This window comes from Rousettus aegyptiacus, unplaced genomic scaffold, assembly GCF_014176215.1.
Source record: "Rousettus aegyptiacus isolate mRouAeg1 unplaced genomic scaffold, mRouAeg1.p scaffold_m13_p_10, whole genome shotgun sequence".
Classification (NCBI taxonomy): domain Eukaryota; kingdom Metazoa; phylum Chordata; class Mammalia; order Chiroptera; family Pteropodidae; genus Rousettus; species Rousettus aegyptiacus.
Window position 1 is genome coordinate 40,245,585 of NW_023416285.1, and position 24,662 is coordinate 40,270,246.

The 24,662-nt window shown below is 36.9% G+C and overlaps 1 protein-coding gene across 4 annotated transcripts; it reads left to right on the top strand.

Annotated features, from left to right (window-relative positions):
- The first annotated feature begins 103 nt into the window (after window positions 1-103).
- Window positions 104-18,814, top strand: PPM1K (protein phosphatase, Mg2+/Mn2+ dependent 1K). Of its 4 annotated transcripts, XM_016161044.2 has the most exons (8): window positions 109-259; window positions 3,677-3,732; window positions 4,542-5,060; window positions 6,345-6,445; window positions 12,759-12,924; window positions 13,075-13,219; window positions 14,191-14,325; window positions 16,633-18,814. In XM_016161044.2, the coding sequence occupies exons 3-8, from the start codon at window positions 4,621-4,623 to the stop codon at window positions 16,762-16,764; spliced, it is 1,119 nt and encodes a 372-aa protein (XP_016016530.2). In that variant the 5' UTR covers window positions 109-259; window positions 3,677-3,732; window positions 4,542-4,620; the 3' UTR covers window positions 16,765-18,814. The 4 variants fall into 4 exon arrangements, with proteins under 4 accessions (XP_016016532.2, XP_016016529.2, XP_016016530.2 ...); XM_016161046.2 differs by lacking the exon at window positions 3,677-3,732 and having other exon boundaries at window positions 104-259; window positions 14,191-14,361; window positions 16,633-16,760; XM_016161043.2 differs by lacking the exon at window positions 3,677-3,732 and having other exon boundaries at window positions 105-259.
- Window positions 18,815-24,662: the final 5,848 nt, after the last annotated feature.

Genomic DNA, 24,662 nt, shown 5'->3' on the forward strand with positions numbered 1-24,662 from the left:
GGCAGGCGCTCCGCCTTTCTCAGCGCAGATTGGCCGGGGCTGCCGTCAGTCAAGGGGAACAGACCTTCCTTTTTTATCCAGCCCACTGGGGGCGACAAATTCTCGAGTATTTCCAGCAGACCAGCCCGTGGCTCTTCTAAGCGCTTGCTCCAGAGATCTGAAACATCGGAGAAGGCAGTCTTGTTTACCGACCAAAAAAGCACCTCCTCCGCCTTCTGTTAGCTAATTTAAAAATTTCCAGGAACCTAACCATCACGAGGTAAGAGCCTAGAGAATTCGCTTTATTTTGATTGCTGTTAATCTTTTATACTATCATTTATAGGCCGGGTCGCATCCCACCACTTCCAGATCGTAGAATGGATAGCTAATAGGGCAGGGTTTCCTAGGACGCGAGAGGAAATATAGGTTTAATTTCCTCAGCACCCCTCAGTCCGAGCTCCACGGTCGGTGTCTGTATTCTCTATGCGCCGTTTTCTTTCCTTTTGAGGTCAGGGGCAGCTGGTCCGGGCTTCACCGCCGGCTGAAGGCGTTTCCTATTGAGACTCCTCGAATTTGACCGCAGGCTGGAGGCGCAGCTGAGCAAGTTGGGTCGGCCGAGGCTGAGGGAAGAAGGGACCGCGCAAGAGACGATGGAAGGGAGGCAGGGGCTGCCCCCTTGTGTTTACCTTTAGCGAGGCCCCACGTCGAGGATGCTGCTGGAGTCGGCGCGGCGTCGTCGCCGCAGCTGCAGCCGGGGAGAGGGAGACGTAGGCGACACTTGGGATCCATATTTCGAGAGGGTGGTTGGGAGGTGGATACCCGGCGACTGTAGGTGCTAGGGCAAACCCAGCCATCCTCAGTGCAACGCGGGCGGGAGGGTGTGCTTCCTTCCTTGTATCACACTAGGCATTCATCTGTCACGGCCGGGGAGACGAGCCCAAGATCCTGAATTGTGCAAGGGAGAGGTTTTCAGGGCCTCAGAATAGAGAAGGTTGCAGAGCCTTGGTTGATGTCGATGTGAGGGTTTTGCTCTTTTCCTAGGAGAGCATTGTAATAAGGCTTTGTGGCTGGTGCTGTCTTTTTTAGCAGCCAATTTCTGTAGATTAGAGATTTCACAGGAGGTGAAAAGACGAGATTCTGGATGGAAATAGCCTGGGAATTTGGAGTCTCCAAAGCTCCATTTAACCTTTCTGAGCTTCAAACTGGAAATGTGCAACAAGGCCTCTTTTTCGTTGGAGGGATAAATCTAAGCAGGTGTCAGTAGTATTGATTTTTAGAACTCCTGAATAATTTGACATGGGTTTAAAATGATAACGACAAACTGCCCTTATGACCTGCTTTTAACAGTTAAGAGCAATTTCACTCAAGTTTCCAGTTCAAGCTCCTGCCAGAAACAGTGTCTCCCTTTTTCAAAAATAAACTTGGATACCTCTAAAGTTTTTAACCCATTGAGATTATAAAATGGGAGTAAATGAAATGTAAACTTGACATAGCAATCTTGTAGCTATGTGGCTTTTCTTCACCCCCCCCTTTTGTTTTTAAATCAAGTATTTATTTCAGACTACAAACCAAATGGATTTATTTTTTTCCTTATGATGTTTTTCACCTGAGATTTCCTACTCTAAAGATGTGGGTTTTCGCCAACGATCTTATGTAAATCTCTGTGCCTGTTACAACTAAAATATTTCCATTTAACCCTCTTTGCTGAGACACTCCCCCTGCCTCTGCCCCTGTCCCTACCCTCACCCCAGAATTGTTAAACCAGGGGCCAACTGGCTTCACTAGTCAGTTCTGTCAGGACTTTAAAATATCAAGTTAACTAGTTAAAACTTTGAGGAGGAGGAAGATGGAGAAGGCCTGGTCACACAAATCAATATGAAAATGATGAAAAAGAAAGTATTTTGAAGGTATTTATTGACAGTATATAGAATATGTAGGGGGTTTGTGTGTGTGTGTGTGTGCGTGTGTGTGTATGTGTGCACACTCACATTTTTAAACATTCATGTAATTAAAGTAAATTTGTGAGATACATTTTTGTTTTGATTAGAAAAGAAGAAGGAATTTGGAGAACAGTGTGGTCTAAGTGGAAGATTGTCCATCCCTTCCCCACTCCTTTTGGATTATGACTATCAGTATAGTTTAGGTTGCTTATATAACATGTTACGTGGCTAGGATTCCAATCAAGTTGTTTATTTTCTTGCTTAACATTGTTTTTAAATTTTGTTCTTGCTAGTAGAACTTGATGTGAGCATAATATGTTTTTGTACTTTTAGGTCATTTAACCTTTGCTCTGATGTTTTCGTGTACTCAAATGTCTTTCACACAAAATTACTTCTACCCTTTGACCCTTTTGGATGATTTCAACTTTCAAAGATTGCATATAAATGTTAAAATGGTTTAGAAAAATAAGCTAGGCTTGATTTCCGATTGAGAGATTGACAAAGGATTCCTGAATAACTTTTTTTAACTAGCAGAATGATAAATACATACCAATTTATAATTTCTGAACTGACAAATAATAAAAATATGTTTTAGGTGTTTGTCCGTTTGTTCTTCACTCTTCTTGTTATAAAGAACACTGCCCCCTCCTCCCTTTTTTTTTTTGAATGCTTTCGTGTGTTTATCATGTCAAAAATTTCTACTCTCTTGTCTGCTAGTCAGTGCAGAGACACTTCCAAGGGCATCTGGAGAGCTGAGAGCCTATGATGGCTGACTCCTAGTTTACAGCCATGGAGTAAACTTTTCTTGATGTGTGAGTTTAATTCAAAGTTGTTATTTAGCGTGGGAACTCAGGTCCTCTTTGAGTTTTTTCCTCAGGAATACAGGGCAAATTAGTATGGGTTAGTTACACTGCATATGGAAAAGGAGATGAAACCACTTGGACAGTCTTTTGCTTGCATAAGTGACCCTTACCTAGTTATATAAACTAGCTATATATTTGCCTCACATTTCATCTATGCCAATAGCAAACCTCAAAGAAACTGTTTTTCTATGACTATTCTGCTTGCTTTCTGAGATGATTGTGCAGATAATAGATGAGTTGAAGCCAGGTTGATGATTGATTTTAGTGCTTATAGGCTTAAAGAAACTGCTCAACTTGCATTGTTTCACTCTTAAATAATGTTTCCAGTGGATATTTGTTCCCTGCTGAGAATGCAGCTCTTTATTTTATTTTATTTTATTTTATTTATTTTATTTTATTAATTTTATTTTATTATTTTATTTTATTTTCATAGTTGGGGGATAAAGAAGGGGGGGCAGGACAACGGTATCTTATAAAAACCGCAGAAAAACTTTTTCAATGTTTATTGTTTGTAATGTTAGAACTTGTTTAAAGTAGGTACATGACTACACAATGACCCAAGGCTGAATATGGCATACGTGCTTTCAGATTGAAGTCAAAAGAATAATACTTTGCTAATTTCTGGTGCACTCTTCAAATGCTAGTGTGTTTTCTAATCAATGCACTTTAAGTTTTATTATTTTTCTATGTGGTATTAATCTGCTTTGTGAATTATCTCTAACAATAATTAATACTTAGTTCTTTCACTTGCTAGATTGCATTATAGTTTGAAATTTCTTTACACATCATCATCTTTATTTGACAGTTGTTATTACTGAATAAAATATAACTTCAAACAGAAGCAAAGAAATTAACACTTCATTTTTTTGTAATGGAATGTGTTACTTCTCTTAGATGCCTGATAACCAGAGATACTGTGTCTCTACCATCTCCAACTTGTCATAAAAGAAGTGAGTTTCAGTCTTTTATACATGATATTAGCTAAAAGGCCAAGAAGAAATGGCCTCCTAAGTATTTCATGACAACAATTCAGTGTTAGCTTTGCCATCTTTATTCTAAATACAGGGCTTATGTCTTTCATTGCGTAAATAGCAAGGAGTAATGTCCCTTCATATACATAGCTACACTGATTTCCAAAAATTTATTTGAAAATTATTGCTTGAAATCCATAATGCATTTTCTTATAGATGCGCACAAGCTGGGCTTTTTTTGTTTTGTATGTTTGTGCCTTTTTTGGAGATATATTTTTTCAAGCTCATTTTTTATTGTGAAATAATTCAAACATACAATTGAGAATAATATAACACCTACATACCCTCCACCAGCATTATCAAATCTTTACATCATGCTATATTTTCAAGTTGGTTTTTAATTCTTAAAATAACAGAACAAAGTACTATGGAGATGAATTTTTGCTTAGGACCTATTTGTATGGAAAACTGCCAGAAACAGCCCTTCCTTCCTGCAGCAGTATAGAAATTCCCTGTGAACACACCCAGAGGAGGCTTTAGAATATAGCTTTGTGGCAGAGTCTAGAAGTAGGGCAGAATAATAGTTTCAAAAAACTGTTGTCCTGTCTCTGGTGCTGTCTCCTGCTGGAGTTGTCAGCAATGAGTTTAAGGTATGGGTGGGCTCCTGGGGTCATGGGAGAGGAGAGGGCTGCAACCCTGATTTTTGGTAATATCTAATAAAATAATAGATCAGTTATATTTGTAATTACTGATAGAGTCCCTCTCTCTTCCTTTCTCTCTCTCCTCAGTTGCATCATTTCTCCCGAAGATATTTCATTATTGTTCCTTTGACCTTTCCCTGATTACTGAGTCTTCCGGAGCTGAGTTATGTCAACAACTGCCTTAATTACTTTGGTTAGAGGAGGTGGGAACCAGGTGAGAAGAAGAGTGCTGCTAAGCTCCCGCCTACTGCAGGATGACAGGTGGGTGATGCCCGCATGCCACAGCTCCACTTCAGAGTCCAGGTGCTCACGGTTTGATCCGGATGGTAGTGGACATCCAACCACCTGGGATAATTTTGGGATCTGGGATAACCAAATAGATGAGCCAATTCTGCTGCCACCCAGCATTAAGTATGGCAAGCCAATACCCAAAATCAGCTTGGAAAACGTGGGCTGCACCTCACATATAGGCAAACGGAAAGAGAATGAAGACAGATTTGACTTTGCTCAGCTGACAGAGGAGGTCCTGTATTTTGCGGTGTATGATGGACATGGTGGGCCTGCAGCTGCTGATTTCTGCCACACCCACATGGAAAAATGCATCATGTATGTACAATGACTTTCACTCTTGACTTTGCAGTTTGCCTTATGCTTTGTGTTTAAATGTTCTTTTGACTGAGATGTTCAGTCTTAACATGGCTATTTGAGTGGTGGTTTTGTACTGTTGTTTTATGAATGAGCAGTAGCTCCAGCATACCATTTATTACTGATGATTATTATTATTTTATAAATATATGTTTTAACATCTAACAACTCCCCTGGTGAGAGCACTAACTATGTTAATTGACAAAAATGCAACTGGACAAATTTTAAAGATCTAATTGGCTTTTTTGAATGATTCATGAATCAGGCAGCATCCTGTCTAACAAATAGAAAAGAACTCTGAGGAGCTGAACAAAAGGAAAGTCTTATTCTATAGGTAGAGAGGGAGGGGGTAAGAAAAGAGAAGATTACCTCATCTTTGGAGGATGGAAAGGGCTTATGTGGCAGAGTACCTCATTGGTGCTGACCAGAGAATTCCAGACTAACCTGTTAAGATTACCTTCCTGGAGAAAGTTGAAACTTCAGTTAGGTTAGGCACTAAGCTGTGGTTTGGTGACATGGAGTTAGTACAGGTGACTCCATTTTGGGAGTTTTTTTTTTTTTTTTTTTTTATGAGCAGAATCTATCTTATGGGATTTGTGATCATTTCAAGTGAATAACATAAAGTTCATGACCTTATGTGCTACGGGAATCTATGAGAAGCATTTACCCCTATCGGTACATGTCATGTAGTGCTTCAATAAATGATAATTATTCCCTCAAGTAGTATGAATAGCTTTGAATACTTGTTGAAAATAGCTTTAAATGATTAGCATTAGTTTGGGGAAAAATGCATTTAATGAGGCTGTTTTGGAGCCCTTTTCATAGTTTATTTACTGCAATTACTATTAATGTATTTTTGAGGATTATACTGCTTTTAATACTGCTAGTATTAAAAGACAGGGGGAACATGGCCATGTGACTATTGTTTTCCTGTGTATAGTTCTTCAGACTATTCATTATTGGATGTATGTATATTTTGTCTTATTCCACAGAAGAACTCAATGGTTCAATTTAATACAAAGGAACTCTTGACCTCTTAGGGTTGCAGTACTGAGGATTAATCTTTTAAGATTAATCTTTTAAGACTTTTATTTTAGTGTCGTTAGAGACTTATCATTATGTCTGTTACTTAAAGAGCATCGGAAAGGCATGGAGTGACTGTTAACTAGAATGACCTCTAGAGGAGAGGAAGACTGAAACCTATTGTAAAATTATTGCTTGGGGTTCTTTTTTCTCCCCATGAAGGGATTTGCTTCCTAAAGAGAAGAATTTGGAAACTGTGTTGACCTTGGCTTTTCTAGAAATAGATAAAGCCTTTTCGAGCCATGCCCACCTGTCTACTGATAGTAAGTAAAATAATCACATTTCTTAGGGTCCTGGGGAATATCAGGTAAAATGGAAACAATTTAAGTCCTTTAGTGGATGGGAATTGGATGTTTATGTTAAAAATTATTTTACATAAAGAATCACTTTAAATGCTGTCAAACTGATGTTAATACCTCACTTTTAAATGAAATACATTGGAGAATTGTTCAGAAATTGAAGATCTAAAATGCATCTGATGTTGAAATTTAATTTTAAAAAGATTAAAACATTTTTAATCTGTTGTTCGTTTGATGGACAAGATGTCCATACTATGAGATTGTTTATTATTCTTTTTTTTTTTTCTTTTTCCCCCTTCTCCCAACCCCCTTGAGGGTTTATTATTTTTGTTTCTTAAGATAAATCTGATGAACAAATACTGAAATATACTATAAGGTAATCTCATCTAGCCAGGACAATAATTGTTCAAGCAAGAGGAAAAATGCTAATTGATTCTAGAAAAGAAAGAACAATGACTAATATATACTAAATACTTATTAATTGTATAATTAGAATAATTAATCTTATTAATTTTTTATTTTATTTTACTTATTTTTTCTCCCACCGTAAAAAGCTTGATATTGCAGCTTTTCTGTGATAACAAGTGATATTTTTGTTTTATTTGTTAAACACAAAGTGAATTAAAAATTTTGTGTACTATGTGTCCTTAAATTTTGAAAGTAAAATGTTTCTGATTTTGACTAAATTTATCAAAACCATTTCAGGAAAACATAGTGAATGTTTTCTAGTTAGCTGGCCCTAAAATATTTTGCTCGAAGGTTAATCTTGAAAACTTGTGCAACAATCTTAAATATGTACATATAAAATGAAAACAAATCATGGAATAATTATTAACCATTATTTGGTTCATCATCTTGTTTAAAGAAGCTCAAAGTGCACCACTGAGATGTCATTTTCACAATGTTCAGTCGGAGTTCCTAGGCATGGAAATTCTCCCCATTTCCTAGATAAGGAACTGAAACTCAAAGAGAGGTAAAGGGCTGTTGCTGGGGGGTTTTTGGCACCCATTGCAGCCTCTCTCGTGGGCATATTTAATGATGAGAATTAGAGAAGATGACTCTAAGACTCTAAGATGGCTCTTTTTGCAACCTTAAGGTTTTTCCTGCTCTTTTTTGAGAAACTTTCCATCATCATACTCCTCATAAAAGTATTAGAGTCCGTCTCTTTGTTCAGGAATTTATTTTCTCACTTGTAGATCATCTGGCCCATTTTCTTATCTTCTCCTTCATTCCTTTGGACTCTTTTTCCTTCCAGCTGGCCCCTCACCTTATCAAAATAGGGACTGAGAGAGGGCACATTTTAGGCATAAGATTTATCTCTTGTTCTTAATGGGTAGAATATATGAGGAGAAGAGAAGATTAAAACACTTTCTTATTATTTTATTTTTATAACTCTGAATATTAGTGTCCATATCAGCATGCTTATTTCATCCATAACCAGCTTGGCTGTGTCTTACTTCAAGATGTTTGTTGGCTGCAGTGCAGGTGGTATGCCCCAGCTGTTCTGTAAACATGCAAAGCTTACTGGGCCAGGTTTTCATTAAGTACATTGCGACCAACTTTAAAATTTATTATTAATAAGTTGCTAAGGCTTTCAAAGATGGTAAAAATTGCCTTTTGATATTTGGGACCTATTTTATCAAATGTATTGAAGCCACTAAAAATAGGATGCTTTATATTGTTTAACTTTTTGATTTGTGGATTAAAAAAAACTTAGACCATTTCAAATTTCAAAGTTATTATTCAGTTTTTTTTTCTAGTTTTTAGTAAGAACTGAAGTATTATCAGTTATAAGAGTGTATAATATTCTTTTTGGCATATATATGACTAGGACCAGTGTTAAATAAGATTGTGGAGTTAATGCAGTTTGCCCTCTCCAGTTTCTTTCCATAAACCCCATTTCCCCAACTTGAACCAATCCTTCCTGTGAATAGCTTATTCAATTTTGAATCTCCATTGTTCAGCACTCTGCATAGAATTTGGAAGGTGCTCGATTGGACTGAACTGATGTCTACTGCCTACTTATTCTCACCAAAACTATTATAATTTATTCCTTGATTATCCTATAGCTGATTTAACATGACTATTGGTATAATGTATGTGTTTTAATGAGTTATATAACATGAGTGAATTTGAATTTAAGTATGAGAAACCTGAAAAAAGATTGGTTAAACCATAGACATGAGTCACTAACGGTGGAATTTCAGGTATAAATGGGAGGAGGGCTCCTCAATTATATATTAACTTTCTTAAGAGAAAGCGAAAATATAATAAAGTGAAAATAAAACATTCTCATTTTTTCAAGACATTAGTCCAAAGCTGTCACATCCGCATAAATTACTTCGAATTATCCCATTAGCATTTAAAATATTTACTATTTTAGTTTAAATTGGAGGTGGTTTGAGGAGAATAAAATCAGAGTGCCACTTACTAACAAAAAGCAAGAATCTTGCCCCTAAGAAATACCAGCTATATTTATTGACTTGTTGATGAATTTCGAATTTACCCTTATTTATAAATAGCTAATTTCATCATCTTTGAATATTTTTATATTCAATTTATGCCAGTTATATATTTTTACAATTCACCAGCCAGTAAATTCAAATGACATTCCATGCTTATGAATCAATTGTCACTTAAGCAGAAGGTAGAAAAATTAGATTATAATACTATATATCTGATAAACTTCATAGTGTTTTTAGAGTGCATAAGGTTTGAAAGCAACAATATTTTTCAAGAGACAAATGGTTAAAAAAGAGAAGACTTGCTCCGTCTTTCAGAGTTGAAGATAGTGACAACAGCGTGAGTCTTATCGGAAACTTCTGTGCTCTTCATATTATGTGATCTTTTTATGGAAGAATTAAACTACTACACAGCGAGTGTTAGAAACACCGTGTTTTTGAGTACGCCTTTTATGCTGGGGGTAGCCAATAGAAAAAATGGGGGAAGAGCATTAAAGAGAGATTCTTATTGTGCTATTACTGCTCTCAGCTTATTACTTTGATTTTGGGATTCATGAGCCATACTTGTCTGAAAAGCCCATTTTTAATAAATATTAAAACAATACTGGTCTTATACAGTTGAATAATTACCAGGGGGGGGTGGGGAGAAGGTTAGATTTTGAAAAGTACAAATTTTATGCTTTCTGTTGCCTTTTAAATTCTCCATCATTTTGCTTCTGATATGTGGACTTGTAACACTGGGGGAAAGAGAGAGCTGCAGAAACACCCCCTTTATGAATTATATAAAACTATAAACATGCATTAGAGCTCAAGAGCCTTATGAGCCTTTATTTAAACAATTAATCGTTCTACTAAAAAATGGCTTCCAGATACTGAATCCTGCATTGAACACCGGAACAAGTGTGTTACTCCTCGCATCTGATTTTGATGTGCTTTGATTCCTTCTTAATATAGTTAAATCCCAGTAATTTGGTGGTATATTGTAGTTCACATCCTCTCTAAGTACTGCTTGTCAGATATGATGAATATTTTTTTAAGCCCATGAAATTTCCCCTCTGTTATTGGGACAATTCTTATATTGCTACCAAAATAATATACAGTGCATCTTTCAACTCAGTAAAGGTACTGATTTACTCTTAAAGCCTATTTGAGTGACTGTATTTGTGTGTGTGTGTGTGTATGAGAGAGAGAGAGAGAGAGAGAGAGAGAGAGAGAGAGAGAATATAAATATGCAGATGTCTGTCTGTGTCACTGAATGTTTTTCTACACATGCATTTTTTCTCGCTTTGGGAAGCCACAAAACTTAAATGTTACTCTGTGATGAAAAATAGACTTAACTACAAAATACCATCAACTTGGGCAAACTGAGTTTTGGAATCTTTGATTTGGCATGCCTGGAATATTATATAATTTGCAAGTGAAATTTTCACCGAAATAAAAACCCTTCCCCTTATTTTGCAGCTCTTTTTCTGCCCTCCCCTGTGTTGCAGGTTTGTAATGTTTGAGCAAAACTCCTGGGTGAATTTCCTATTTGCCTCTATGTGTGTTATTTGTGGCAGAGAACAGTGCCTGGTCAGCAGCTCTAGACCTGGAGCCCGTGGACACTCTATGCTGGGCTTCAGTGGAAAGAGAGATCTGCTTAATTTTGTCCCAGGTGGAGGAGTCCAGCGGTTCCTAGCCTGGACTACTGGAAGGTTCCCACATCCTCTTTGTCCCATTAGTTGAGATGACTTGCAGTAGGAAATGTCCAGTGAGTGTTAAGAACTTATTGAAGATGTCTTAGTTTCATAGTTTTGTTTTTAGGACAAAAAGTGAGAATTTTTATTTCTATGTTAAATGAAAATAAATGTTGATTTAATACTTATATTATTAGATGCTTAGCAAACCAGAATCAACAATTTTGAGAACTTTCCCATATATCCTGGAATTTTGGAACTGTTAAGTTGGGTTGGTAAAAATTCAAGCTCTTTCGAATTTTTAGGTGGCCGAGCCATAGCTATAATCCTGAACAGCTAGCTACTCTTGAAATTTTCATTTATGAAATTTTAACTTTTTTAATGTAACCAATGAAAAGCGACTTTTTAAAAAGCTGCTGCTGACAGTTTACACAAAGGAGAGGAATTCTGAACTCCCTGAGCAGTGCTGTTTTCCCTTGCCTGGCTCCTCCAGTCAATTGAAAATGTTACAGAAGATAAACTGTCGGAGAGTCCATTGTATTGTATTTTGGGAAACTCAAGAGTTAACATTTGTAATGTAAATAGTACTGATACTTATGCTAAACATTTCTGTTATACATTAACAAATATACTTTCGCATTTCCAAGATATTTTGCAGTTCCAAAATCAGGAGACAAATGGGAAGACAGTAGAACTAACTATAAATACTATTTTTCAGTAAATTCAGCGTGGATATAAATGATTAAGCAGGGTTTATTCATGTTTTTTTATATTACTTTTCTGATTAAAGCAGGCATTTTTATATGTTGATTGGAAAATATATTTATATATATCTTTCCGAAATGCATTACTGGTGTAATTGTTTAAACTGTTTCTTTTAAAAAAATTTGGAAATATTGAGCCTCAATCAGTCAAGTCAGTCGCACTTTGTTTTTCCTAAATCTTCCTTTGAAGTCAGTAGTCTTTGGATGATCACCTGAATATTTGATTTAGATACTTTAAGGCATTAATCATGTTATAGAAAATACTTGCTTTAAATAAGTTATTATTTTTTCAATTTCTTCCAATTTGCTTTACTTTTTAGACCATAATTTCACAGTATTTCACTTTAGCAAGGCTCAATCACCTTAATTTTTCTTTTTTAACAAGTAGTAAAGAACTGAAGACAGACACTGTTAGAATAGTTCAAAGGAAGATGCAAAATGCAGTTTGGATTGGCTGGAGGAGATAGTGGTGACCTCAGGCCAAGTAACATTTAATTTTATTCCTTATTGGTCTGAGAAAAGTAATATTCTTGGAGTGGTTTTGGCCCAGGGAATGACCACAGGAACAGCACTTAGACGTACTATCCTGCATTTGGATACAGATGGAGTGTATTAGATCCTGTGGAGCTAAAAGTGTTAACTATATCAAGCTTGTGGGAAACTAGAATGAATTTCATTCTCCACCCCGCAAATTTTCTCCTAATATAACGATGGTTGCAACTTTGTTTCATGCCTGAAGACAACAAAAATAAACAGAAAAGAATGTGAGCCTTTAAGCATTTTAGGGTTTTTTGGTGAATGTTTGTAGAATGAAAGAATATAAAATAAAGCCTTCGAAGGGCTAATGATGTGCCCTTGGCATATCTTGCTTAGCACATTAATTGATAGTACTTTTGTAGGCTAGGAGTAAGAAATGGAAGAAAAAATAATAATCTTCTGAGAACATAGATTATAGAAAAGTCAGTTTGCCTGAATGGCTCAGTAGACCTAACTCACCCTGCCATATTCGCTAGTCTAATTAAAATATAATACTTTTAATCCTGACACCTGATAATACACACAAAGGTGTCATAATAATTATTATAAATTTATGTCAGCTCTACTTGATATAAATTGAGGCCATTTGAAGACAGTGATGCATTGGTTACCAAATTAGGATAGCAACTTTTTCTGTTTGCATGGAGCCTTGTTACTGAATTAAATACTTCTTTCTATGCATGCTCTTACTTACATAGTTCATTTGCCTTTTATTTGCATAGCTCTAGTTAAATTAGAATGATACATTTCAGTGTTAGTTTAACATGCCTGTTTTATTTTGTAATAAAAATTCAATACAATCATTTGACCGTCAATAACTTCTTCATAATGTTTACAGCAACCCTTCTGACATCTGGGACAACAGCAACAGTAGCCCTGTTGAGAGATGGTATTGAACTGGTTGTAGCCAGTGTTGGGGATAGCCGGGCTATTTTGTGTAGAAAAGGAAAACCCATGAAGCTAACCATTGACCATACTCCAGAAAGGAAAGATGAAAAAGAAAGGTACCACCTCCAACTGATCAATTATTCTGAGAATGTTTATATATAGTTCATAGAGATGAAACCTTGTATTTCAAATTGATTTCATGCTTAAGTTTAACTGTGCCTTGGTTTTCTGGATTTTGCATCAGAGTCTAACTTTTTCTTGACCAGGATCAAGAAATGTGGTGGTTTTGTAGCTTGGAATAGTGTGGGGCAGCCTCATGTGAATGGAAGACTTGCGATGACAAGGAGTCTTGGAGATTTGGGTCTTAAAAGCAGTGGTGTGATAGCAGAACCCGAAACAAAGAGGATTATGGTAAGAAAGGACTTGAAAACGCTTGATACACATACAAGGAATGAATGCAGTGTTGTCTGTTTCTGGCTGCGAGCTTTTTTGGAAGCCTTAAGTGAAGCCAAAATGATTTTTTAAAGGGAGTAATTAATGGAAGAATAGATAAACTTTTCAGACAAACTAAGATACTACTTTCCAAGCCTAATGTGTGGTTTGGTTTTTGTTTCACCCAGCTATGGAATTCTGGTGGAATGGCTCTTCCGCCTTTCCTTACCTGTACCTGATCATTTAAGTGTCACTTCCATTTGGAAGCTGACCATACCGTCCCTTTTCCAGCAAGCTAAATAATCATGATATCCTTTCCATGCTACTAATTAACATCCATACTTCCCCCAGCACACATCCAATCATGAGCTGACACCTCCCTCTCTGCAACCCCTGTACTACTCTAGTGCCTGGTACAGTGTAGTACAGGTTTCCAATAATGGCAGCAGACTTTATTAACAGAATGACTTCATGTCTTATAGATAGCCCACTTTTATTCATTTTATCTAACAAATACTTATATAGGATTTATTATGTGTCAGGCTCTGTTCGAAATAGCTACTGCTATCCCGCTGTACAGAGAAAAAAATCTAAAGCGTATAGAGCTCAATTTAACTATGTTTGCCAAAAAACAGAGACAGTTTTCAAACTCAGGAAGCGTGGCTCCAGAGACAGTGTTCTCAGCCGCTATATCTTGCTGCCTCTCACATTCAGCTATCTGGCTACTTCCCTTTTAGTGTTACTAAGTAAATGTTAGCTTTGTGCTCCATGGTTGATGCTAAATCTTGCTACTTTTGCCCTAAATACAGGCCTTCTATTTTCACTCTGTTTGCTTATTAGCTATTAAATACAGATGACCACTTTGGCAAACAGATAAAATCTTTGAATTATGAAGATTATTCTAAAGCTGAGTATAGTTTATAATCCTGTGAATTTGGTTCTGATTGCAGCTACGTCATGCTGATGACAGCTTCCTGGTCCTCACTACAGATGGAATTAACTTCATGGTGAATAGTCAAGAGATTTGTGACTTTGTCAATCAGTGCCATGATCCCAGTGAAGCAGCCCACGCAGTGACCGAACAGGTGACACAGCAGAGCTTCTGCTAGAAAAGTCCCAAGGTGGGAGAGGAGAGGAGGACACACCTGAGTATAGGACGTGGTGCAGCCTGGAGGGGCTACCACAGGCTTGAGATAACTTTGAAATCTTGTCTTTTAGCTTCAGTTTTACAATGAATTTTATACTAGACTCCAACTTAAAAACATTTTTCCAACTTAAAAACATTTTTTTATAGTTCTAAGTAGTTAAGTAAAATTCATATGCCAAAGAAATATATTGTTTATTTTTTAGCTTTGTACACATCTTGAAATAATAACAGCAATAGTAAATTATAATAATAGTAAATACTAATATATCCCTTACTATATGTCGCTCTTCTGTTGATATATATTTGACTCATGTAATAATCACTATAAAACCCTCTGAGGTTGGAGCTAGTAATATCTCTTTTTCATGGATGAGGAAAACTGAGGTACAGAGACTGAGAAGTGACTTCAAGATCACAAAACAATTAAGCTGCAGAATAGTTGTTGGTTGAGCTTCAAACTGACAGCCAATTTCCCGTTTAACCATTTGACCATTAAATGAGACTGCTCCCAAGTAATTACCCAATATAGGAACACTATAGCACAGTCAACTTCTGATTTTTGAGAATGGGTGTGTGAAAACAAACAAATACAAAAAAGATGTATGGATGTGTTGTGTGTCACTGTGTCAGTCAGAGCTAAAATTTGGAAGCTGGATAATACCCAGTAGAGAAAATATAAGATTTCCATGGGTTGTTTAATATTCTGTTTGGATAGGTAGCTCTTTTAAGTTATAGCCCACTGGTCATTAGAGGCAAAGTTTAATTCAAAAGCTATTTTGCATTTCCCAAGTTTTACATTTTTCAATTCTGGAGGTAAATTTTGCTTAAACATTTTTTTTCCTTATACTTTTTAATTTATTTTATTTTTTTCAATTACAGTTGACCTTCAGTATTATAATAGTTTCAGGTATAAGACCCAAACTTCAGTGCTAGTATTTGTAATTAAGATATAAGAATTACTTAGAAAGCATTATTTATTTGAAAATGAATGGGCAAGCATGAATTATATTCACTTGGATACTATGTATGCTCATGAGATTAAGGAAATGGGCCTAGTTCCATAGATATCACTTCTTTCCCTATTGTAATTACCTATCTTGAGATACGTGTGCTCTAATTCATGAGGTCAATAATATTTATAATGACTGCATAGTATTCCAGTAGATTTGTATACATTCATTTAACAGTTCCCCTTATCAGCACATTTAGTTTATGTTCATTTTTCCATATTATAGAAGGAGCACTACAACAAACAATTTTATATCTATTTGTGCATATCTATTTTCTTCAGACTTTAGGTTAAAGGCTTAGAAGTAAAATTGCTAAATAAAAGAATACACAGCATTCTAAAAGCTTTTAATAAGTTTGCCAAATTGCTCTCCAGAAATATTATTCCAGTTTACACTTAGAAATAGTATTTCATAGCTTGTGTTTCTCGTATGTACAGCTTGTTTTTTTCCATTACCTTATAGCATGTTTGTCTTTTTATGGTTATTGTATTTTGTCTGATATTGCAATTTTTTTGTGTGTGCATCTTTCAATTTGTTTTAAAAGTTCTTTGTTTTTTGAAGCTTTTTACGTGTGGTATTTTTATCAGTCCTTTTCTTCAAAGGTTTTGGCCTCAGGCTGTGAGGTCTTTTGAAATTCTTTTGTTCTTAAATATAATCCCAATGCCAACTTTTTGAATTTTTGAATTAGTTTGAATTTGCTGTTTGAATTAGTTCCTGAAATTGATTTGCAATTCTCCTACTGTAGAAGATTGTTTATGCCACTTTTCTATTTTGTAGGGTGCATAATGAACTTTCTTGTAGTTATACCTTTATATATAGATCCACTTTTTTAGGTTATTTTTTAGGCTAAATTCCTAGAAGCAGAATTACTAGGTAAGGACTAACACTTACTAAGTCTTTACCTTGTATCAGTTCCTATGCTAAATGCTTTACATGTATTTTCTTCTTCAGGAGTTGCATATCTTATACCTTAGTTCATTGGTTGTTTCTGTTGCCAAAATAACTACAATGGGATATAGTAATGTGGTTGTTTTGGATCATCTATTATTCTGTGTGCAATCTAATAAATTGTGTGGATATTAATATATGGTGAAAGAATCACAAACCAAACCACTGTGGCATAATTTGGGTTGGTAACTGTTAAATAAGTTTGACCTTCCAGAGGAAGGATGATTTCTCTTTGTACAGATTCTGATTTCCTGTGTTTTTCTCTTCTTTTCTGCCAAACCTTGCAGGCAATACAGTATGGTGCTGAAGATAACAGTACTATAGTAGTGGTGCCTTTTGGTGCTTGGGGAAAATACAAGAACTCTGAAATCAATTTCTCATTCAGCAGAAGCTTTGCCTCCAGTGGACGATGGGCCTGATCATTTGCTGAGACTTTGAATTTTTATGCAACAGTTATGTAGTAACTAAATCAAGAAACCGATTAAATCAAAAGGTTAACTATATCAAAGTGACCTTGTGACTCACTAGATCAGTATACAAGCCAGTGTAAACCTAGCAATCATTTGCATGATAGTTTTTCAGAAATATCCATCATATTTATGTTCAACTGTATATACTTAGTGTAAATATATGTGTAATACAACTATTGTGAGTCTAACGAAACTATTGTGAGCAAATGAAAAGTGGTTTTGATATACATTCTGAATGTTAAATTTCTAATTTTTAAAAGTCTTAGGCAGTTATGAGTTTCTTTTGATCACATTTGTTCTTTATTCGTTTGAACAGATTCTTGTCTCCAGGTTCTTCTAAAGTAGTACGTTGATAGCTACTCAATGTCCTTTCAGCAAGCATTTCAATTTTTAACAATTGTATCAAGAAATAAGTGTGCAACGGAATTCTCCGTTACTGTATTTTGTATTCTGGACCACTTACTGGGAAATATAGCAATGTGAAATAAATTAATTCAGATAGTATGACAATGCTAAATTATATACGTATTTGTAAACAGTGCTCTTATATATTTCAACTGTGACACCAGATTCTCCCTCTCCCCCAATTCATTCCTATTTTGTAGCTAAGAATGCTATAGATCTATGACTCTTCCTTCATATCAGGCTAAGAGTCCTTCGGTCAAAGCTCTACAAAGTTAAATACAAATGATATAAGTATCTTGCATAAAGTTTGCATTGGTTATATCTAACCGTGTTTTGTATATAGTATACTTATATCACTGTATAGAGTAAGCATGTTGGATAATTTGTAAGTAAAAACAATACTGCATTGACTATTGGTACAGACATAGCTTGAGGTTTACATCTCCTTTTGGCTTATTTCTAAGACTCATTATAAGGGATAAATCTAAAACATTAAAACTTTATTTGCCAATTTTTTTGGCAAAATTATCTTGAAATCATGATTTTCACAAGTATAAGTTGTTAAGTACCTTATATATTCAAAAGTAAATGCCATCCTGCTTTCTATCAGCTGTTCATTTGTTATAGATCTTTGTGTTTAAGTGCTTTGAAGTCTGATACATTCTTTTAAATTAGTTTTGGAGGGATCAGTTTTGAATCTGTACTCTATGACGTGAACTTTTCTCAAGTTCCAGTCTTTTAAAAAATTACTTACTTTGAAAATTGTTAACACATAATCTAAATAGAAATTATTTTTTTTTCAAAGTGGAATTTGATTTTTTTCCTAAGAACCTTGGCAAGAAATGAGTAGGCCCATGCTATCTCTTCAATATCAGAGAGGACATTTATTTTCCTTTCTAGGAGTGGAAAGGGATTTAATTTCATAGTAATATGACAATAAGAAAATGCTTCAAAGCAGGGTGGGAGGAAGAGATGGTTAAAGTTTAGCATCAGACATTTAAACGTATATTTTTCTTTAGCACCTCAGTTGTTCACAAACCCATATCTGTGAAAAGTGACATAAAATTTTAGTTGAGTTATATTTTATTGTATGTATTAGATTCACTTCTCTGGATTATTTAAGCAGAAATAAAAAGTCATGTCTTTACAAGCCAAATTGTAATGACCTGCCTATTGCTTTTGGCATCTGGAATGAGAACACTTGACTCTGGCAGCTCCCATTGGTTGTGAAATGGTTGAAATGGTCCATCGATAGTCATATTGAGTGTTCCGGACTATGAAATCATAGAATTCTTCCACCTCCAAGAATGACTCATCTGCCATTGGCTTCCAGTACAGAATTTAGTTGCTTGGTTTGTCCAAAATGAATTTAATTTCTGCTGAAGCACTCTTGTACACGTTTGTTTTATAATTTACCAAAATTCTACTTGGGCGTATAGCACTTCCTATTAATTGCTGCTTTGACCATTGTTTTAAATGTATGTATTAGAGTAACTGTGAACGGACTAAAATCATATATCTCAGTGTACAAAACACCATTTTAATAAAGTACATGCATTTTAATAAAGTATATTAAGCATTTTCTAAAATCCAACTGTTTATTAGGCATAAGACTTTCCAGCATTTATTACATGACACTGTGAAGACTAATTTAAACGAGTCAGTGAATGGTTGGAAATTTCGTTTAGTAGCCAAATTCTCACTATTTGCAAAGTTAATGTGAAGAATCTTTGAAAAACGTATATACATTTGTCTATTTGATCTTTTTTATTTAATACGAAATAAAATTCATCTCTTTCATTTTCTTCTTGGTACATCAAAGGAAAATGGTCATGATGATTTATTTCTACAATATTGTGCTTGTAGTGTATTTCACTGCAGCATCTCCGTATATTAAAAATTAGAAACAGGTGTTTGGAAATGATAGCACAGAACTTTGCATCATACATTTAACATGAGCAAATTTTAATGTCCTATCATTGATTAAATAAAATATAGTAGTTGCAATCCATCGGCGCAAGGGTCTCTTCTGGAACATATCCCTTGATGGTAACTTGGCAAACCATGGTGGCAGAGATCTGTCCTGTTTTATTCAAACTTTATACCTAGTACTTTTTATGTTTAACAAAGAGGAAATGCTTATTGAATTGTTAATCATTAATGTTTGCTGAATGAGTAAGTTAATGCATTGAATTAACTTTTATTAATTTTATTAGTGAGGAAATGGCATTAGAGTTCTTAAATATTAAGTTAAATTTGGTATTTAATGGTGAGGGAATGATATCTTACTTATTTTACTGTTTCTTTAGATAATGATCAGTTAGGCTTTTGTAAAGTATAAGTTAGTATAAAAATCTTGTTCTGAACAAAACCTAAAAGAGCAGTGCTGCATGAATGACCCTACCCTTGCTTCTTTAGAATATGGAGAAGGGGAAATAAATATTAAGGGTCTCGTATGTGCTATGCTCTTTTGCATACATTATCTCAATTATTTACCACCACCACCACACAGAAGCCTTTTTAATGAGGAAATGGAGCCTTCGAGTAGCTAATAAATAGCAAGACTCGAAGTCTGTTTTATTTTGCCGCACCTTCTTAACATATCAGCAAAATCAAAACTAATTTACTAATTTACCAACATTATCTATTAACATCTATCTGTAGAAATATCTTTGCTGAAAATGAAGCAGTACATAGAAATGATTCAGAAACTCTAACTTAGTGGATGGATGAACATTAATTAGAGATAGTAACTGAGCATATGTCATCTAAATAAACTAGATTAGAGAACTAAATTGTGTCCAAGCCAAATGAGTATAACTGGGGAGGAAGTGTGAATGAATGAATGCAAAATGACTGCTTTAAACAGTACAGGATTTAGAGGATCACTTATGGAAGTCCAATAAGTTTGTCTACCTATGATCAACTACTACATATGTCTAATAACACCAGGGTGGGTCTAACAGGGCCTGGGGAAGGTAGTGGTTGATTACATACCTGAAAGAGCTTTGTCCAGAGACAGAAGAATGAGGAAAGTGAGTGATAGCAGAAAGAGATATCAGCGTTCACCTGGAAGGGTGAAGCAAAGATGTTTGGAGGCAAAAGAGATGTAACCAGTAAAGTCACTGAGACTTGAGTCACATGTCCAGGGTAAGTTCTTTCAAGGACCAGGAATCATGTCTAAGGAGGCAGGTGGCCAAAGGCAAGGCCAGTTACATATTTTATGAAAAACAAAAATACCAGGCTCTTATTCAAAAATTATGTGGGTCTAGAAGATGCAGAGCTGAAATGACTTGTGCCACAGAAACTGGCAGTGACATAATTTTGGCAAGGGTCCCAGGCAGGTTAGGAAGTGTGATAAAGCTCCAGAAGTTTCCCACATATCTGGATCTTGTGGGTAATCTCCCCACTGTGTATGTTCAGATGTGAGTTTCAACTTCAGAGAGATGTCTCTCCCAAAGGCTGTCCTCCAGCATCATACTGAACAAGGATACAGCACATTCCCTGCACATCTGTGGTTTTGCTCCATTGTGAAACTTCCTGGTGCCGAATGAAGCGAGACCTCAGGCTGAAGGCTTTCCCACATTCACTGCACTCAAGGTCTTTGTCCAGTGTGAGCTCTCTGTTATTCAATAAGGCTGGAGATTTGGCTAATGGATTTTCCACATTCACTGTGGTCATAAGGCTTTTCTCTAGTGTGAACTTTGCATACAATAAGGCTGGAGCTTTAGCCAGAGACTTGTCCCTGTTTTGCTGCACTTATAAAGCTTTTCCCCAGCGTGAATTCCTTGGTGTTGAAAGAAACTGGAGATGCAGTGTGAAGAATTTCCTCCATTCCCCGCATTTACAAGGCCTTTCTCCAGTGGGACACTAGTGTCGCACAAGGTGCTCTATGGTGCTGGGCCCTGGTGGGGAGGGGCGCGTTGTGGGGCTGCTGCCCAGGATTCATGGTTTTTGACTCCTTGACCAAGTCGCACCCCGACCAGGAGGGTGAGGGCCCCGCCAGGGCGCCCTGCCTCCCCCGGCCAAGGCGCGAAAAGCTTGGAGGGTGGCTCTTTACCCTCTCGTGCCCCGCGCCAGGGCGCCACTGCCCTCGTGAGGGGCTGCGAAAGACCCAGGCCTGAGGCGCCTGAGAACTTTGTCTTTCAGGCCCTTGATGGATGCTGGACAGCTAGCTGCCTTTTCCCTCTCCTCTTTTGTTTCCTTGTTGCTTCCTTTCCCGAGGGGGGGGGGGGGCGGGGCAGGGGCTGCTGTGCCCCACTGAGATAAAAAACTGCCTCAGATGCCTAAACTAAAGTTGAGAGAACCCCTTGCCTAGCTCTTCCTTCCTTCGCGCCCCTGGTGAGCTTGAGGGTGCAGGCCTTCTTACCCCAACACCAACCAGTCATCGGATGCAGCCGGTCTTTGGCAAGAGGACATGTATATTGGCAAGGAGGCTCTTCCGCCTAGGGGAATACCTATAGAGGATGGCAGACGAGAGCTGTCCCCTGGTGGTGAAGCTAGGGGAATAATATTTCCTTCTGTCCTGAAGGTAGATTCTGAACAACACAACACATCGTCCACTTTGCAGATAAGACTGGGAAAATCAAGGCCTTTGTCCAGGGTTCTACAGGGGTTTCTGTCCAGCTCAAACCCTCATTCCCAGAAACTTTGCTCTATTCATTGCTCTTGCTTAACTGTTTGGCCTGGGTGACCATGTTTATAGCAACAGACACTTCTTGGTGTTTGGACAACATAATCCTGAATAGAGTTAATCTTTAACTAGTCAACAATCATTAGATTCTCTCTTTAAAATATATGCTAAGAGATGAACGGACTCTCTAGCTGTATAGTGGGAGGAGCTAGGATTGAGAGATCATGTTAAGCTGACATGGCCATTTCTAGATAATGTGCATACTTTCGAGTATGCAAAGATTAGATACCCAGCGAGGGGCAGAGAAGTGGAGGGAAGAGCTGCCTCCATCTAGCAGAGTCTCAATAACAACCCACGGCTGGTTTGAGAGGATTTCTGTACAGACCAAAACTCCTGCAGACAACAAAATGCAAAAAGCAACTACCTGAAGACTGGCTAGAGATTCGAACCCAACTCTATTTCATCCCAAAATCAGTTATTTTCCATTTCAGAAGTCAGAGAAGGTTGATAAGTACTTGTACATTAATAATTAGATGGGAAAAAATTCCAGAGGGAGTCTGAGAATGCTGCAGCTATTCGCTGGAAGCCAGGAAGAATCAATTAATTGGAAAAAGTGTCAGGGATAGAGGAGAGAACAGAGTAAAAGCACATCAACACCAAAAGTCTAAGACCAAGAAAAAAGTTAACCAAAGTTAATCATAGATCAGATTCCTGAAGAAACATTAAAGGTTCCCACTTCCCTATCTCTCATTCACTCTTCAGTTCGCTGCATTCTGCCTTCTGACTCCACCACACTGATGAAACATCCATCTCTAAGGTCCACAATGACGTCCTATTGGATAAATACGGCGATTCTTTTTAGTTTTTATATTTTTTGACTTCTCTTTGCCATTCAACATTCCTGGCTGCTCCTCTCCCATTGAAACAGTCTCCTCTCTCAGTACCTGTATGGTTTTCTTTCTGTGTATCCAGCAGCTGCTTCTCAGTCTTCTGGCTGTTGGTATTCTCCAGGTCTACCTCAACTCTTCTCAATGTGTACTCTCCTGGTACAAGCCAATACATTCTTTTCCCAAAATCTATATGTCTTCATGTTTAATATAATTAATTTGTAAGTTTATACTGTAGGGGACTGAAGTTTCTCTTGAGCCTGTAAGGTCTTCATTGCCTTTAGCTCAAAAAGCCAATACATTTTACAACCTGTACACTAATGACTTCCAACTGTACTCCTGGCCCAGATTTCTCTCCTGAGCTCTAAGTTCAAATATTCAGGCATGGACTGGAAATTTCCACTCAGAGGTCCTGTGGGCACCGCAACTTCAACATATCCAAAATGGAATTCTCTCCCGAATCTATTTCTTTAAATCCATGTATCTTGATGACCCACTCAGACCCCTTTCCTCCTTTGTGCCTGTAATTTGGCTCCTTTGCTTCATCATCATTGTCTTTTCCTTAGATACAACTGACACTGTAGCTTCCCAACTGATTTCCCTGCTTTCAGGGTCAACTTGTGTCCACTCTCCACACCCTGAGCACCGCACACTCATGTTTGCATTCTTTCAGTCTCACCTTCTAGATAAGTTAAAACTCCTTAGGGCTGCATAAATGACTGTTCCTTTGCAGTCTATTCCCTGCCACTCCAGCATAATTTCATCCACTTCCAATCTTCCTGCCTAAGCTTTATCGCAGCCTGTGTACATTTTTTTTTCTTTCATTACAACACATCTCCCCACTTCTTTCTCTGGTTAACTTCTAAATTCAGGGATTATTTCCTCTGAGATGTTTGTTCTGAGAGTCCTCCAGTCTGGATCAAGTTCCCCTTTTGTTAATTGCTATGGCACCTTTTCCATCCAAACACTACCTTATATCATAACTCTTGGTTTGTTTCCTTTTCTTCATCTTTAACTTAGGAATTCCTTGAGAGCAATTCCTTAGGAATTCCTTTTTTTTCTATATAATCCTAAAAGTTAGAAACAGTATCTGGTACATAGTAGGCATTCAGAAAAGTTTGGAATGCATAAATGACATACTTAAAACAAGGAAAAGATCTATTTTTGAGCCTCATTTTAACACTTGAAGGTACATCCTTCCAAACACATGATTTCTAGAAAGAATAAAAATCACTGTGTTACCTGAGAAATGAAGCCCTCAAATTTCCTCAGTTATAGCCAAATTGAGTAGGTGGGTCCAGTATCATTATCTTAAGATCATGTCCAATTACTTCTAGCAAGTTATGCTGGCATAGTTGAGAAAGTATGACAGTGGTGCTTGAAATAAGACACAATGATAACATAAGAAGATCTAAATGTAAGAGTCTTCTTAGGTCCTGCCAAGAATGTCTTTACACTGTTACATTTCCCTGATGCTGAACTTACTCTTACAGATCAAAGAAATGTGAGAGATATGTTTAATTACAAAGCCTAAAGCTATGTTCATCAGGGAGAATCCCTGCCCCAAAGTTCCTTTATAGAAACTCAGAAAAGAAAGGAATTGGGTTTTCTAACCTAAGCTTATCTAATCTTATTTTCAAGATAATACAGTTTGTTAGATGCCAAACCAGGGACCGGCTTCCAAGCTGTACCCCATAGGTCACTGTGCACACTGTGCAGTCCTTTGAGGACAGGGGCCAGGTGGCTTTTACTCAGTCTCCCCACCCCCAACTCCCCCCCTCCCCGCCCCCACCACATACACACACTACCTATCACAATCCTGCCATAGTGGGCACTCAATTCATTGAATGAAGGAATGAACGAATGAATGTGTTCCACCAGAGTGACGTAGATGAGAGGGAAGAGCACTGTCATTTCTCCGA

Coding starts and splice junctions, on each gene's coding strand:
- PPM1K (XM_016161043.2), top strand. CDS start 4,621: ATGTCAACAACTGCCTTAATTACTTTGGTTAGAGGAGGTGGGAACCAG. Junction 6,446..12,758: donor TGCCCACCTGTCTACTGATA/GTAAGTAAAATA, acceptor TAATGTTTACAG/CAACCCTTCTGACATCTGGG. Junction 14,326..16,632: donor CCCACGCAGTGACCGAACAG/GTGACACAGCAG, acceptor CAAACCTTGCAG/GCAATACAGTATGGTGCTGA.